Source organism: Bemisia tabaci, chromosome 10, assembly GCF_918797505.1.
Source record: "Bemisia tabaci chromosome 10, PGI_BMITA_v3".
In the NCBI taxonomy this organism is placed as follows: domain Eukaryota; kingdom Metazoa; phylum Arthropoda; class Insecta; order Hemiptera; family Aleyrodidae; genus Bemisia; species Bemisia tabaci.
This window is the reverse complement of record NC_092802.1, coordinates 23,884,139-23,897,043: the sequence shown is the minus strand read 5'-3', so window position 1 is coordinate 23,897,043 and position 12,905 is coordinate 23,884,139. Positions and strand designations below refer to the sequence as shown.

At 38.7% G+C, this 12,905-nt stretch overlaps 1 protein-coding gene across 1 annotated transcript in view; it reads left to right on the top strand.

Annotated features, from left to right (window-relative positions):
* LOC109042296 (5-phosphohydroxy-L-lysine phospho-lyase) overlaps positions 1–12,671 on the top strand; it is a 56,672-nt gene extending 44,001 nt beyond the window's left edge. Inside the window, exons 5-10 of the mRNA XM_019058956.2 lie at positions 890–1,101; positions 2,582–2,709; positions 4,964–5,061; positions 7,024–7,268; positions 10,451–10,649; positions 12,187–12,671. Coding sequence (XP_018914501.1) covers positions 890–1,101; positions 2,582–2,709; positions 4,964–5,061; positions 7,024–7,268; positions 10,451–10,649; positions 12,187–12,219 — 915 coding nt within the window. The 3' untranslated portion in view covers positions 12,220–12,671. The remainder of the gene's footprint in view (positions 1–889; positions 1,102–2,581; positions 2,710–4,963; positions 5,062–7,023; positions 7,269–10,450; positions 10,650–12,186) is intronic.
* Positions 12,672–12,905: the final 234 nt, after the last annotated feature.

Here is a 12,905-nt window from a genome sequence, read left to right as displayed (position 1 = left end):
TGCACTGAAAAAAAATTCTCGGTGTTTTAACCAAGGTCCGTTGGTACCTTTACCATCTTACTTTTTTTTACCGATTATTGGTAATTTTATCAAGACAGACTGGTAAGCTTACCTAAAAACCGGTATTTTTACTGTTTTTTCAGGTAAGACTACCACTTTCATTGGTAATCAATTCCCGGTAACTTTGCCATTTTATCTCGGTAATTCTACCGCAGTCGATAGTAAGCATTGGCGTTTTTACCAAGGTCCAGTAAAATTACCGGGAAAGTTCAATAATTTTACCGAGAAATCTCGGTAAAATTATTGAACTTTCCCGGTATTCCTTTAATTTTACCGAGATTTCTCGGTAAAATTATCAATTCCATAAATAGTAATTTTACCAAGAGAAAACTGGGATCAAATAGAACCCTGAATTTTTGGTAATTTTACCCTTTTCTTATCAAATACACCGAGATTTTTTGTTCAGTGTGAACCCTTATTTAATTTCAATAAACCTTGCTCAAAGCTGTTGTCGTACGTTCCCCCTTCATTTACCAAAGTAGGCAACTCAACTATTCCCGCATTTCGTCTCTACATACGGAGTATAAGTCCGCACACGAAACCTTATTTAATTTCAATAAACCTTGCTCAAAGCTGTTGTCGTACGTTTCCCCTTCATTTATCAAATTAGGCAACCCAACTATTCCCGCATTTCGTCTCTACATACGGAGCATAAGTCCGCACACGAACCCTTATTTAATTTCAATAAACTGTACTCAAAGCTGTTGTCGTGCGTTTCCCCTTCATTTATCAAATTAGGCAACCCAACTATTCCCGCATTTCGTCTCTACATACGGAGTATAAGTCCGCACACGAAACCTTATTTAATTTCAATAAACTTTGTGCTCAGGCGCCATGTCCAGACACGTACAGAGGAAAATACCGAGCCTCCGATTATCCGCCAGGGACAGACCTGGGCGCCAAGTACGCCGACGACGTCCGTCTCCTCATCAAAAAGGCTGTCGATAGCAACAGGACGATATCAGCCTTCTTCGCCGAGAGTCTCATGAGCTGTGGAGGACAAGTCATTCTGCCTCCGAATTATTTGAGAAATGTTTATAGGTAACAACTCGACTATTTCCTTGAAGAAGAAAAAAAGAAAAAAAAGAAAAAAAAAGAAAAAAAGAAAAAAAAGAAAAAAAAGAAAAAAAAGAAAAAAAGAAAGAAAAGAAAAAAAAGAAAAAAAGAAAAAAAAATAAAAAAAGAAAAAAATAAAAAAAAAGAAAAAAGAAAAAAAAGAAAAAAAAATAAAAAAAATAAAAAAAGAAAAAAAAGAAAAAAAAGAAAAAAAGAAAAAAAAAGAAAAAAAAGAAAAAAAGAAAAAAAAGAAAAAAAAATAAAAAAAGAAAAAAAAGAAAAAAAAAGAAAAAAAGAAAAAAAGAAAAAAAAGGAAAAAAAGGAAAAAAAGAAAAAAAAGAAAAAAAGAAAAAAAAGAAAAAAAAGAAAAAAAGAAGAAAAAGAAGAAAAAGAAAAAAAGAAAAAAAAAGAAAAAAAAGAAAAAAAGAAAAAAAGAAAAAAAGAAAAAAAGAAAAAAAGAAAAAAAGAAAAAAAGAAAAAAAGAAAAAAGAAAAAAGGAAAAAAAAAAGAAAAAAAAAAAAAAGAAAAAAAGAAAAAAAAGAAAAAAAGAAAAAAAAAGAAAAAAAGAAAAGAAAAAAAAGAAAAAAAAAGAAAAAAAAATACTAAGAAGTGACCCGAACTGTATGCACATATGATAAGGCGTGCGCTCACAGAAGCGGATCCTGCAATCTGGCAACGCTGGATTTCCTCCATTTAAACCTATGTTAAATAATCGATTTTGGTCGGAGCGCCTGGCCCCTCCAAGAATCGATACATTGCCATAGGTTTAAATGGAGGAAAAACAATGTTGCCAATTTGCCGGATCCGCCAATGTGCGCTCATTCATTTGAAGAGTTAATTATTATTCTAATCAATTTCAAAAAAATGTAAAAATTCAAAATCGGACACTGGTTCCTCCTCTGCGATGCCATGAAAGCACTTAACTTTAACAGGCCAAGAAAAATTTATGATTTTGAGGCTTAAAATAACATTAAAATTTTGATGGAATTCAGAGGTGTGTAATCCTCAATTGCTTAACCTTTCTCTGATTATTATAACCAATTTTTAACCGGTGGAAAGGCAGTTGCTCTTCGTGACATTTTGAAGGGAAGATCAATATCCGAGTTTAGATTTTTACAATGGCGTTTCTTCGCATTTCGCTAGAGAAGCACTGTTTCAGCTTTCCGAAGACATTCAAGAGTAAATTATGAAATTTTTATGTATGATCGATAAAAAAAAACTTGAAAATGAATCCAGAAGTGGTATCAAAACTCGTCACGTTTGAATAAAAAAAATTATTCACCAGGAAGCAAACTTTAAACATCCTAATACAAAAAAATGATCCTGCAGGATTTTCCTGAATTACCTTGGAAATTTAAAGGCGGGTTTGCTGTTTAAGATCTCCGTCACAATAAAATGGATTTAAAAGTCTTTGAATGATTCCCTTAATAAACTATTAAATGATACTTGTACTTTTCCATTTTAGGTATGTGAGGGAAGCTGGAGGTGTTTGCATCGCCGATGAAGTACAAGTAGGTTTTGGTCGTGTTGGAAAGCACTGGTGGGCCTTCCAACTTCAAGGAGATGATGTAATTCCTGATATCGTTACCGTTGGTAAGTTTTCGTAGAATTTTTCATATATTTCATTTTTCAAATCGCACGAGGTCAATGTCTGGAAGGTTTTTAAGCTCAATCCGGTTGTGACAAAACGTGTGTTTTAACCACAAGCGCATTTGGGCACACCGTGCACTACAGCGGCTTGGCGTGCTTTGCGACAAATCGATTGATCTGCCATTTAAAGCTATGGAAAAGGATCGATTAGCAGGGCGTTCGCAGCGAATACCTTACAAATCGATTTTTTACCATACTTTCAATTCGAAAAATATCCATATTCAATCAATCACGCCTCACCACTGGTTGCACTGTAGGGTAGGCCGAAAATATACGGTAAGGCGAAGAAGAGGTGCCTTTGAGGTTCCGTGCCGTGAAAATTTAATCATGCTGAACCACACGAGAAATCGCCAAGACGGCAAAATGCATTTATCGCTTCAGAGACTTTAACGAAGGGTAGAAAAGTAGGCGTACCGACAAATGCGACTTGCTAGCCGCACGAAGGCTCTATCTCTTAAATTTGCTCATACTGAAACACACCAGAGATTTGTAGATGTTTATTGGTACCCATTTGTGCTTTGCCTGTAACTTCAATTGGCGAAAAAAACTATTAACAATGAGTGCGACTCATTATGGCTGTGAATGTGGCGAAGTTGCGAAATGTTGGGAGAGTCTCCTACTGTGTGGAATTAAAGTATTCTCACTAGAACATGTTTTATTGTTAATATATACTGAGGTGACAAAAATTAAATGCACGAAAGGATCTCAACTTTAAGTACTCTTATTAATATTGTGCACTATAGCGGAATACGAAACTTCAAACCTCTTCTTCCGGGTTTGGTCTTAATATCACCGGGCAGACCAAGCTGTTTCCTATTGAAGTGGGTGCGTATAAGTTTCCACAAATGAGGGGCTTGGAGGATGGAGGACAAGGCGCATAAATAAGTGCAGTTTTTTAAAAAATTGAGATATTAATTATTTCATGTGTAAAGCTAGTCTTAATGCATATTCTGTGAAAAATTTACTCCCAAATTCCAATTTTTAAACATCAAAAAGTCAGTTTAAACTTTCTTTCCGCCATAAGGATCCAGGGCCGGATTAAGGGGGTGGCCACATGGGCCACGGCCCATGGCGGCAAATCTATAGGGGGCGGCAAATTTTGCGCTTTTTTTAAATGTAGGTATAAAAAAATCGAATTTAGAAAAAAAAATTACAAACGAGAGAAGGCGACAAAATCTCTCATTTCCTGAGAGTAAAGTAATTTCTAATTTTGTCGTCTTTCAGTGATACAAGAGACAACACCTTTAATTAGTCGAGTTAAGAGAGAAACCAAACACGCAATTTGGCCTGGAACGGTGCGATTTAGAGAGAAATGATGACGAGGCCTTGAGATGAAAAGGAGAAGCCTTCGGCGCGGCGATCGGCATGTAACACATATTAGCGCCTACAAGACTGCACGAATACTTCACACATTGTGGCAAACACAGTGCGATCAGCGTGAAACGCATAGCGCCTACGAGACTGAGTGAATACTTCACGCATTGCGTCAAACACAGTGCGTTCAGCAGCGGTCGGCGTGAAACTCATCGCGCCTACAAGACTGTCTGAATACTTCACGCATTGCGCCAAACTCGGTGCGGTCTGCGTGGCGCGGCGGCGGAAGTTAAAATCGTTAATCCACATTTATGTTTGTTCTTTCATAATTTTTTCGTTCATTTCTTTTGAAGAGAAGGCCTTGATCGCACAGAGATAGGTTTACAAAACTTAACTTTCGCGCAAAGTTCCGTGAACTTTTGCTAGTATTGTTGACGGGGCTTTTCCGAAAAATGTGTTCAACACGAGAAAACGCGTCTTATGCACCCCTCCTCCGCTGGCACGTTCATTTGATGGTTTTATTGATGTTTCAAAACGAATGAGAAGGGGGCGGCAAAATGCAGGCGGCCCATGGGCGGCAAAATGCAGGCGTCCCATGGGCGGCAAACCGACAATACCTAAATCCGGCTCTGTAAGAATCCATGTAATTTCGAAACTTCAAACACGTATTTCTCGAAATAGCAAAACCTGCACTTATGCGACTTGTCCTCCAAACTCCTCAAATTAAAATCGTCCTTTACCGTGGATCTTGCAAAATGAAAATTAAAAAAATTTAAAAATAAAATAAAATAATAAAATAACCTCTTAAATTTCGAAGAGAACATTCTTAAAAACCCTCTTGCTTTTTCACAAGCTTTTGAACTCTTCTCACTGTGTGTTCCAGGAAAACCAATGGGTAACGGCCACCCTGTAGCAGCTGTAATCACAACTCGTAGCATAGCGAATAGTTTCCAACAAACGGGAGTTGAATATTTCAATACGGTAAGTTCCTACATCCGAATTAAGTGCCTATTGGAAAAAGTGTTCGTGACAGAGATATACGTAGTTTTGACGGATTCGAGGAAAATGAGACTGGAAGTAAATAGTATGGAAACATACACATTCAGTAATTGTTCTTCACAATATTTTCTAATACAATCGAGAACGTAGTACAATGGTTTTCTTAAAAGAGTCCGTCATATTGTGCCTCTTTTTTGGAAACTAAGGAATTTCCTTAAAACCCATCTCAAGGAAAACCATATGCAGGGCCGGATTTACATTTTTAGCGCCCTAGGCTAAACTTAGGGTGGCGCCCCTAAGAGTAGGCGCTCTCGGGGGGGGGGGGGGCGCTCCTTACCTCCTGATCAGAAGGAGGATGTTAGGTGTCCGGAAAATATTCAAATTCACCTTTAAAAAAAAAACACGATTTTAAACAGTTTTGAGGTACGTTTACGTTTGCAAGTTGGTTTTGGAAAATGCGTTTTTGAATAAATTTTCACAAATTTTGCGCCCCTAAGAATATTGCGCCCTAGGCTATAGCCTATGTAGCCTATTGGTAAATCCGGCCCTGACCATATGATGAGACAATCCTCCAGATAATAGTTTTTTAGCTTGAGTTCAAACTCGTTTCGGCAATGCAGTGCTTCAAAATTGGTTTTTTCTTGTTTTTTTTCTTTTTGTTACTATTAATATTGTTAATCTTTTGAAGTTGTTCGATTAAAAAACTACCTCGATCGAACTTCTTTTTTTATTTCATGGGGCACAATTTCGCCAATTGATGTAACTCGGGCATTAAGACTGTTTTTGACACTACTATCTATCAATCAGCCATCATGTCACGATACAGCGATGCAAAGTCTTCACAATGTGTTCCTGCAGACCACCCGTGACAGGCTTTGCGGCCACCAACACAAGTTTGCAAGTTTGATGTTGTGGAACAACATCGTGAGAAGATCCGGACGTTGCCATATTTCTTCTGATCAAAAATAAATTTCAAAGAAAATCTAGAATAAATTTTCTTGAAATTTTCAGGACCAGTAGAATAAATTGCTCAGAGAATTCTTCAAGACCTCTTAAAATATGAGCTCGAACGAGTTTCCCCGGCAATTCGTATTCAATCTGAGGAAATTTGGCAACGTCTAAGTTTTCATTCGACGTTTTCACTAACGCTTCAGTATTGATATCCGGGCAGAGCGCAGTGATATCAATAACAACGCCGTGATGCAACTATTCGTGATCTACGGACCTCCGTGTTGCATACTAAAAATTGAAGGCGCTCCGAATATTCCCATGAAGCAAAGCGTGGCAACACGCTGTCACGACCCGGTGTGTTTGTGAGATAATATCCTGATTTGTGAAGAAAGTTTAACAATATCCTTCCCTGCTCTTTCTCCTCCTTCATCCTTGAATTTCGTATTCCCACATATTCGTGCCGGCACGGCACATACTACAACGTGCACTGCTTCGCGGATTAGAGTGACCAGAGCGCCTTCCATTTTTTCATATGCAACACGCGCGCCCATAAAGTACGAATAGTTGTATCACAGCGTTATTATCAAGACAATTAACCGCAACGTCATGTTGACTGAAAATTTAGCACGAAAAGCCCCGCCACGTTTATTTTCCTCTTCTTTTTTTTCTTACCAGAGTGTAATTTAAAAAATTGAATTAAAAAGAGAGCCCATCTAAAAATGTCAATATTTTGAAGTTATTCGATAAAAAAATCCAACCACAATCGAACCTCTTTTTTTACTTTCCGGGGCACAATTTTTCAGCTGACATTAATCAGTCATTGAGAATGGCTTTAAATTGCTCCCAAGACGTTCCATTTTTCAAAAATTTTCCGGGGGAAGCCCCGGACCCCTCTTAGCCCAAGTTCTATACCCTTCTGTGCCCCCCCCCCCCCCCCGAAAAAATTCCTAGTTCCGCCCATGTGAGCGAAGTTGTCTTTTTGCCCGGTTGCAGTACGGCGGGAACCCGGTCTCGTGCGCGGTGGCGAACGCGGTGATGGACGTTCTGGAGAAAGAGCACCTGCGGGACCACGCGACCCAGGTGGGGAACCACTTCTTCAACTCCCTCTGTCAGCTCCAGGCCAAGCACCCCCTTATCGGCGACGTCCGCGGGGTCGGACTCTTCATCGGCATCGAGCTCGTCCGGGACCGCGAGAAGAAAATCCCCGCCACCGAGGAGGCCGAACACGTAGTCGCAAGGTAACAGCATGGTCCCAAGTAGCAGTGGTCGCGATAAATAGCGATTTTATCGGTTGGAGATCGCGATTATACGAGTATCAATGGCAATATATCGAGATATTATCGCATTAAAAATTTCGATATATGGCGATTAAATCGCTACTTATCGCAATTTTTGGTTCGGTAAAATGGTGATCAATTTTTTCGATAAAATCGAAATTAAATCGCCATTTATCGCGATTTTTATTTCGAAAATATCGCGATCAATTATTGTCAGGCGATAAAGCGCAATTTTATCGCGATAAGATCGAGGATAATCGCTCAAATTTCGATGATCCTGGCGATTTTATCGGCGATAAAATCGCTATACACAGCGATTTTTTTGTTGAAAATACTACTAGTTGTCTAGTTTTCTTGACAAAGCTCATTCCCTAATATTTCCCTAATTTCCCTTGATTTTTAGGAGCTCATTCCCTGATGAGAAACCGAAGTTTTCTTCCACTTTCCCGGGATTTTCTTGGGGAAAAGAATATAATATCCAAAGTGTCAGTTACGAATATCGATTTTAATTAATCTCACAGCCATTTCTTTGGCGCACATTCAAAATTTCAATTCAAAAAATGTTCCTGGTGTTGATACTATCTGGTCAATGGATAGCCTCTACATTATTTTGATGATTTGGAGCTTTAAATGCGGCACTCAAGAAATTAAAATTGCCGAAGGCCGACGGGCGTAGCCGAATAGCGCTCGGTCAGATTAGACCGCCAAATTTGAAAACGAAATGATCCCTGGGTGGTTGGAGAAGAGATTCTCGGTCTCTGGAACAGATTCCCTGATTTTCCCGGTAAATTTTCATTTCCTGGTGAATGCCGGCTCTTCCCGGTTTTTAAAAAACTAGACACCATGGAAAAGGGTAACTGCCCAACCGTTGGAGAGATCATGAGATTCCAATAAATTTCAATGGGTCAGTTGCGCTAGTCACAGAATCGTGTTTTGGTGCTTGAATATTGTAGATCAGCTGAAAAGAATGAGACCTGTCCAAAAGCAACTTTCTACGTTCAATTTTAACCGAAATATTGCCCTTTGAAAAGTTGGGGTTTCGACGTCATCCAACGCGGTAGTCACACCCTTGATTTCTTCCACCTTGCTTTCATCCAAGTTTCACGTTGAGTAACCAGCGAAAATGTGTGTCTCCCTATCAATTGAAAGCAAGGTGGAAGAAACGAATGGTCTCAGCACCGCGGTGGATGACGTCAAAAACCCGACTTTTCGAGGGGCGATATCTCGGTTAATACTGAACTTAGAAATTTGCTGTTCGGACGGATCTTATCATTTTTAGCTGATCTACAGAATCAATCATATAAACACGATTCTGTACCCTGGTAAAAATTGGCAGTAGAACCTGTGTTCCAAAATACCATAGACCTACAGCCGGCTGTAAGATTTCCAATAGCTTCTATAGCCGGCTACACAATTTCTTATAGCCTTTTATAGCCGAAGGCGATTAAGCAACAGCCAGGCGATAAAGAGTATGCTAAGCGTTACTAATTACGGATGCTAGGACTTATTGAGTTTTTGGAATACTGCTCTCTTTTTGGGTAGTATCTTGATTTATTTTGCGAGGAAAGCTCCGTACTTTTGATGGATGCCTGCCATTACTAATATATTAGAGCGCCTTCAGTTTCGTATGATACTGTGCAAATACCTCTGGTGTGAAATAGTTGCTTCAAGCGCCGTGGCACGCTGCGGCGCGGCAGGCGGGCAGCCAGCGCAAAACGCGCATTGGCGCCTACAAACCTAACAGGGACACTTCACGCGTTGCGCAATGCGTGAAGTATCCCTGTTAGGTTTGTAGGCGCCTGTGCGGAGCCGCTCCGCTTGCTTTGTGTTAGGCTCCAATATTTAATCTGGCGGAGTCAGCGTTATTCAACTCATGATTTCGAAATGTTTGCACATCCTTTACGGATTGTTCTCATTTTAATTGATAACAAAAAATATGTATGAAAGGAAAATATGATGTGTGTTTTGTCAATATTAAGGTGGTTCCGTATGAAACTTATTGATTTACAAAGCACACGAATTTCTACACAATTTCTTATAGCCTTTTATAATCGATGACGATAAAGCAACAGCCAGGCAATAAAGTGTAAAGCCCGGCGATAGGAACTATAGCCCGGCCGGTTCAATTTTTTATCGCTTCGTATAGCCCGGCCGTATGATTTTCTCCGCATTCTGCAGTCAGCTATATGATTTTCTGTAGCCTTCTTTAGTCGGCTATAAGAATTCCTTTGGTATTTTGAAACGCAGCTCTTATCGCCAATTTTTACCAGGGTGACCAGCGCAACACCGCGACCGAGATGCGTATTTTTGCAGTTTCTCAGTCAAAATGTTGCCAGTTTATGACATTTTCATCATTTTGAAAATCTAAGCCCGTAATCGATGTCTCAGGCGCAATCAGAAATCGCCGGGCGGTTGCAATCTATTTGTATTTTATAAAAAAATATTCAAATTTAGAATTATAAAAAGGAGATGGATGGACTAATTTGTGCATGCTTTTAATTAAAACAGACTTTTTTTTCTCCTTCTTAAATGCATGGTAGCAGCTAGAACACTCGTAAACGCATGCGTGGTGAGATTACGGATCTCGGTTGGGTTCGGTTCGGAGAGGCAACCAAACCCACTGCCTTGCAAGGCGGAGAGTATTACGAAATTTGAAGGCGCTCCATGCTGAGTTCGTGCTTCAGAAGTTCTTTATCAATGAAACCTTTACTGTTCTAATGCAAATAATTGCAATTTGACGAGTTAAAGAGCACTTGCGAATTGCCGGTGATTGCTGACTGCCTGGGACGCACAGCGGATCGAGTCAATCAGAGAGGTCGGACATAAAATTTTTAACTAAAACTGCAAATTTTGAAGTTTATTTCGTCACATATAAATTTAAAGGGGTGATTTTATAAGAAAATTTCACGAGGAAACCAATGGAAACACTTTCAGAACCTCAAAATTTTGTATGAACGGAGTTATAAGCTCTTAAAATTTCCAAATTTTGTCCGACCTCCCCCACCGACTCGATCCGTTGTGCGACATCGAGAAGTAATTGAACCGTGAGCATCATTTTCAATACCGAACACTTTCATTGTTTCATTCATAGCAATACTCATAATCATTCATAACAATAATTTGGAACAATCTTCTCATTTCAGGATGAGAGAGGAGCACATTTTGATAAGTTCCGACGGGCCGGATCGAAATGTGCTGAAGCTGAAACCGCCGATGGTTTTCACCGAACAAAACGCCGATCTCACGATTAAAGTTCTGGACCAGGTCCTCAACGAGATAGCATATCTAGATTTCAACCACGAGTCCTCGGAGAAGAGGAGCAAAGCGGATACAGAACGACCGGTGAGTAATGATGTTATTGACCCATTGAAAAGAAATCGTCCATTTGAAGTTCGCCTTTCATTTCGCTGCGTAGGCAACAAATATACCGCAGAGCGCGAATAGTTATCTATTCGAAAAACACACACACACACCGAAAAAAAAATTATACGGAACTAACTATGACTATTTCAGTCATTTTATTGAACTTGACTAAACTTTGTTTGGTGTACTTCAAGTACTTAACTCATTTAAACATTTCTGTCGTTGTTATTTACTTCAATTCTAACACAAAGTATTTTAACACCATTTTCACACATTATTTCGATGGCCAAAGTGTGTAATTGCGTACTTCCAGTTTACGATGCCCTGACATAGGTACTTAATTTTTTCTTTGGAAAACTGAGCAATATGTCATTACTTGAAAACTTCATTGATTTTCTTCTCTGCCCTGGTAAAAATTGGCAGTAGAATCTGTGTTCCAAAATACCATAGACCTAAAGCCGGCTGTAAGATTTTCAATAGCTTCTGTAGCCGGCTGTACAATTTCTTATAGCCTTTTATAGCCGATGGCGACTAAGCAACAGCCAGACGATAAAGTTTATGCTATACGTTACTAAATACGGATACTAGGACTGAGTTAGTTTTTAGACTATCGCTCTCTTTTTGTGCCGTAGTATCTTGATTTATTTTACGAGGAAAGCTCCGTACTTTTGAAGGATGCCTGTCATTCTTAATATGTTGGAGCGCCTTCAATTGCTTATGATACTGTGCAATACCCTGGTGTGAAATAGTTGCTTCAGACGCCGTGGCACGCTGCGGCGCGGCGGGCGGGCAGAGAGCGCGAAACGCGCATTGGCGCCTACAAACCTAACAGGGATACTTCACGCGTTGCGCAATGTGTGGAGTATCCCTGTTAGATTTGTAGGCGCCAGTGCGTCACCGCTCCGCTTTGTGTTAGGCTCTAATATTTAATTTCGCGGAGTCAGCGTTTTTCAACTCATGATTTTGAAATGTTTGCACACTCTGTATGGATTATTCTCATTTCAATTCATGAAGAAAAAAAAAAAAAAAAAATGTTTTAAAGAAAAATATAACGTGTGTCATTAAGGTAGTTCCATATCAAACTTAATTATTTCCAAAGCACACGAATTTCTACACAATTTCCTATAGCCTTTTATAGCCAATGGCGATAAAGTGTTAAGTCCGGCGATAGGAACTATAGCCCGACTGTATAATTTTTTATAGCTTCTTATAGCCCGGCCATATGATTTGCTCCCCTTTCTACAGCCAGCTACATGATTTTCAATAGCCTTCTTTAGTTGGCTATAAGAACTCCTATGGTATTTTGAAACGCAGCTCCTATCGCCAATTCTTACCAGGGTGTTAGCAGAATATTCTGTGCAAACTTCAAACTGTAAAGTTGACTTTTCCCCTTTGAAAAATAAAATAGAAGTTGACATTTTTAACCACCGGAATGAAGATACGTGGTTCTGTATTTTGGCCATTAATTTCCGATTTTTTGGAAGGTTCAATAATAAATTTTGGCACATTGTTTCAGGAGGAACTTTCCAGCCAAATCATAAAAACGTAGGTGGTTCAAGTGATATTAATATTAAGTAATTTTAAGAGATAATTTTAGTTGCACAAAATTCCATGTAAGAACATCTCATGAAAGTGTAAGTACAAATTAAGGGGATTAAATTCATAGAAATTAAGTCTGTACCTAGGTTTAAATTAAAGTATATATTTTTAAGGAGCAAAAATATCCTTTAAGAAACTGCTTGCTTGTTGTTTTACTCTTTTGTACTCAGAATAAGTATTTTAACTCTAACTAAATTTGTCTATTCTTTGAAATCATAGAAAGGTTGGTATCTGATACCTACCTCTTGCATTTCTTCCTGCACTCCAGTCTTGAGGCATTGTTCAAACACTGTGCCTACAGCGTTGCAATGAAGCTTATCAAATATTTTAAAAGCATTGTGATAGTAAGTTACAAATTTTATAGATAGCTTAGTTTTTAAATAAACTTGTTAAATTGTTTCACTAAGAGTTTCTTAATTTGTCTTTCATGGTCATCTTCACTCAATCTTTGAAAATGAAATTATAGTTTTTTTGTTGTTTTGGTTTCATTCAAATGTCCTGTTAAAATTTCATTTTTTTTCCTTCTATTTCTATTTATTCTAGGAAAAAGCACTTTCGTGAAACAGAGGAGGATAGCAAAACTAAAATAACTGAAACAAACATCTGATTGGCAAATGCATTTAAAATATGATCTCA